This window comes from Lipotes vexillifer, unplaced genomic scaffold, assembly GCF_000442215.2.
Source record: "Lipotes vexillifer unplaced genomic scaffold, Lipotes_vexillifer_v1.1 scaffold390, whole genome shotgun sequence".
Classification (NCBI taxonomy): domain Eukaryota; kingdom Metazoa; phylum Chordata; class Mammalia; order Artiodactyla; family Lipotidae; genus Lipotes; species Lipotes vexillifer.
In genome coordinates, this window is record NW_006784503.1 from 3,426,970 (window position 1) to 3,429,058 (window position 2,089).

The window sequence follows — 2,089 nt, forward strand, 5'->3', positions numbered from 1 at the left end:
AAAATACCCCATTTCCAAGTAATTTTCTGTTTGATGAAAACAATTTCCTTCAAACAAAATGAATGAAAGGACAGCTTGGTAGTATTACTGCCGCTTAGTGTAACTTGCATTTCCCGTCGTTCTTAATACTTAATAAATAAAGGAATCAGAACACTGGAGCTGGACCATACGCACGTCCGCTTCACCTCACATAAGCTCTACTTTGGTGGAAAGTTCCTCCGACTACTAAGGACATCTTTTTCTCTAAGAAGTTACTCTACCCACAAAACACTTGGATAAGGCCACAGCAAAAGAAGTCAAACTGACAACGGACAAAGCAGCTGGGCTTGAGTGCTTACATTTTCTTTTTGGGGGGTTTGAGGTACAAACAGGAGACTCTGAATGGTCTGCTCTCAGCAGAGTACAGACACTCAGACCCTACGTCAGCTCTCTGCTCGCCGGGTATCTACCGAGTAGTTTAAGTTAATCTCTGGGGTACATTCTTCACAAGTCACACCATGGACACAGGTGACTAAGATCTACTTAATGAAAATTTTAATTCCTTGGGCTACAGGCTTAAAGAAATCGTTGTCTGGAGCTTCCCTTGAAAATGTTATGAAGAAGCTGGCTGCCAGGTTTTCTCCCCCCATTTCTTTAAGAGGCCCCTATTCAGCCAGTTCTGATTCTAAAAAATTCTTAAGATCCAAAAGGCCTGATTACAAAGTTGCAAAGTTTTTTTGTCTGAATAATGTGCCAACTTTACTAAAAGTAGGGTTATTATAAAAACACTGTTAAACATTGAAAAGAAGATTGTAAAATCATCTATATAGAAACTGGTAATTTGAGAACCAACAATATAAATTTTTTTTTATATAAAAAACAGTATAAAAATTAGTAACGTGTCTCATTTCTACAAAACAGGAGTAGGAAGGTTGTAAAAAAAATCCAGATTTTGTAAAATTTATTGCCGAAATGTGTGTTTGAATGCTGGTGATTTAGATGATCAAATTTTCTTCCATTTTCCTCCAAAGAACTTCTGAAACTACAAAAGATATTGAACAGGGTTCCCCACCAAAAAAGACAAGTTAACATACTTTCAACAGAACCAGCTCCCCTAGCCCTCAAGACAATTTCTTTCAGAGAGAAAACCATCACTTCCATTCCTGAAAAAGGGCTTTGAAAGATCCCCATCCACAACTCCCTGGAGGACCTTTCATGCAGAGGCCGGCAGGTGCACTAGCGGGCTCCCAGGGTTCTCTGCTGAGGCAATTCTGTTCAGTTTGCCAACCTCCGCCTGCCAGCCAGGGATCTTCTTGGTGGTCACGTGGCGCCGGGCATGCTTCGTCAAGTGGTCGCTGCGCATGAAACGCCGATCACACACGGGGCAGGCAAACTTCTTCTCCCCAGTGTGGGTTCTGCGGTGGCGAGAGAGCTCGTCTGAACGAGCAAATTTCTTATCACAGCCAGCCCAGCTACAGGTGAAAGGCTTCTCTCCTGAGAGACAAGAAAACACAAAGTAAAAAAAACATAAATGCTCAGCACCTTACTGGACAGGTTAATTCATGTTGTCTGCAAACTGTATTCATCAAAACCTAAGCAGCAAGTAACATCCTATTATTCCGGTATCAGGTTATTTGGAAGTCAAGGAGTCGTCCAAGATGCATTTCTTCCTGACACACCTAAGATGTAATATGTCAGGGCCCAAAGACATCAAACTAATCTAATCCTTCTAAAGGTATTTTTAAATAAAAATAAATCTTTGACTGTGAACTTGGGGTAGGAGGTAAATTCGTGAAAGGAATGACTCCTTCCCTCTCTGGAAGCTGCACATATAAAACAAATCCCTCCTATAGCACCTGCAAGACTTCTCAGAATCATTCATTCCATCTTCATATTTGTCACTACACTGACAAGGAGGTTAACTGCACAACAGGTTAGAATTCTAGCAGCTACCTTCTTGTTGTTACGTGCTTCAAGTATCCGTCATTCACTCAAAAGTTTCAGAGCACCCGGCAGGTGTCCTGCCCGTACTGTGTCTTCCTGGAGGTACAGGGGTGAGTGGGAAGCCCTTGTCCGCAGAATCCTGGGCCTTTCCAGCCAGCAGGAAGGC

At 42.2% G+C, this 2,089-nt stretch overlaps 1 protein-coding gene across 1 annotated transcript in view; it reads right to left on the minus strand.

The window, feature by feature from the left end:
* Positions 1 to 1,192: 1,192 nt before the first annotated feature.
* KLF11 (KLF transcription factor 11) overlaps positions 1,193 to 2,089 on the minus strand; it is a 6,167-nt gene continuing 5,270 nt past the window's right edge. Inside the window, exon 3 of the mRNA XM_007456928.1 lies at positions 1,193 to 1,473. Coding sequence (XP_007456990.1) covers positions 1,193 to 1,473 — 281 coding nt within the window. The remainder of the gene's footprint in view (positions 1,474 to 2,089) is intronic.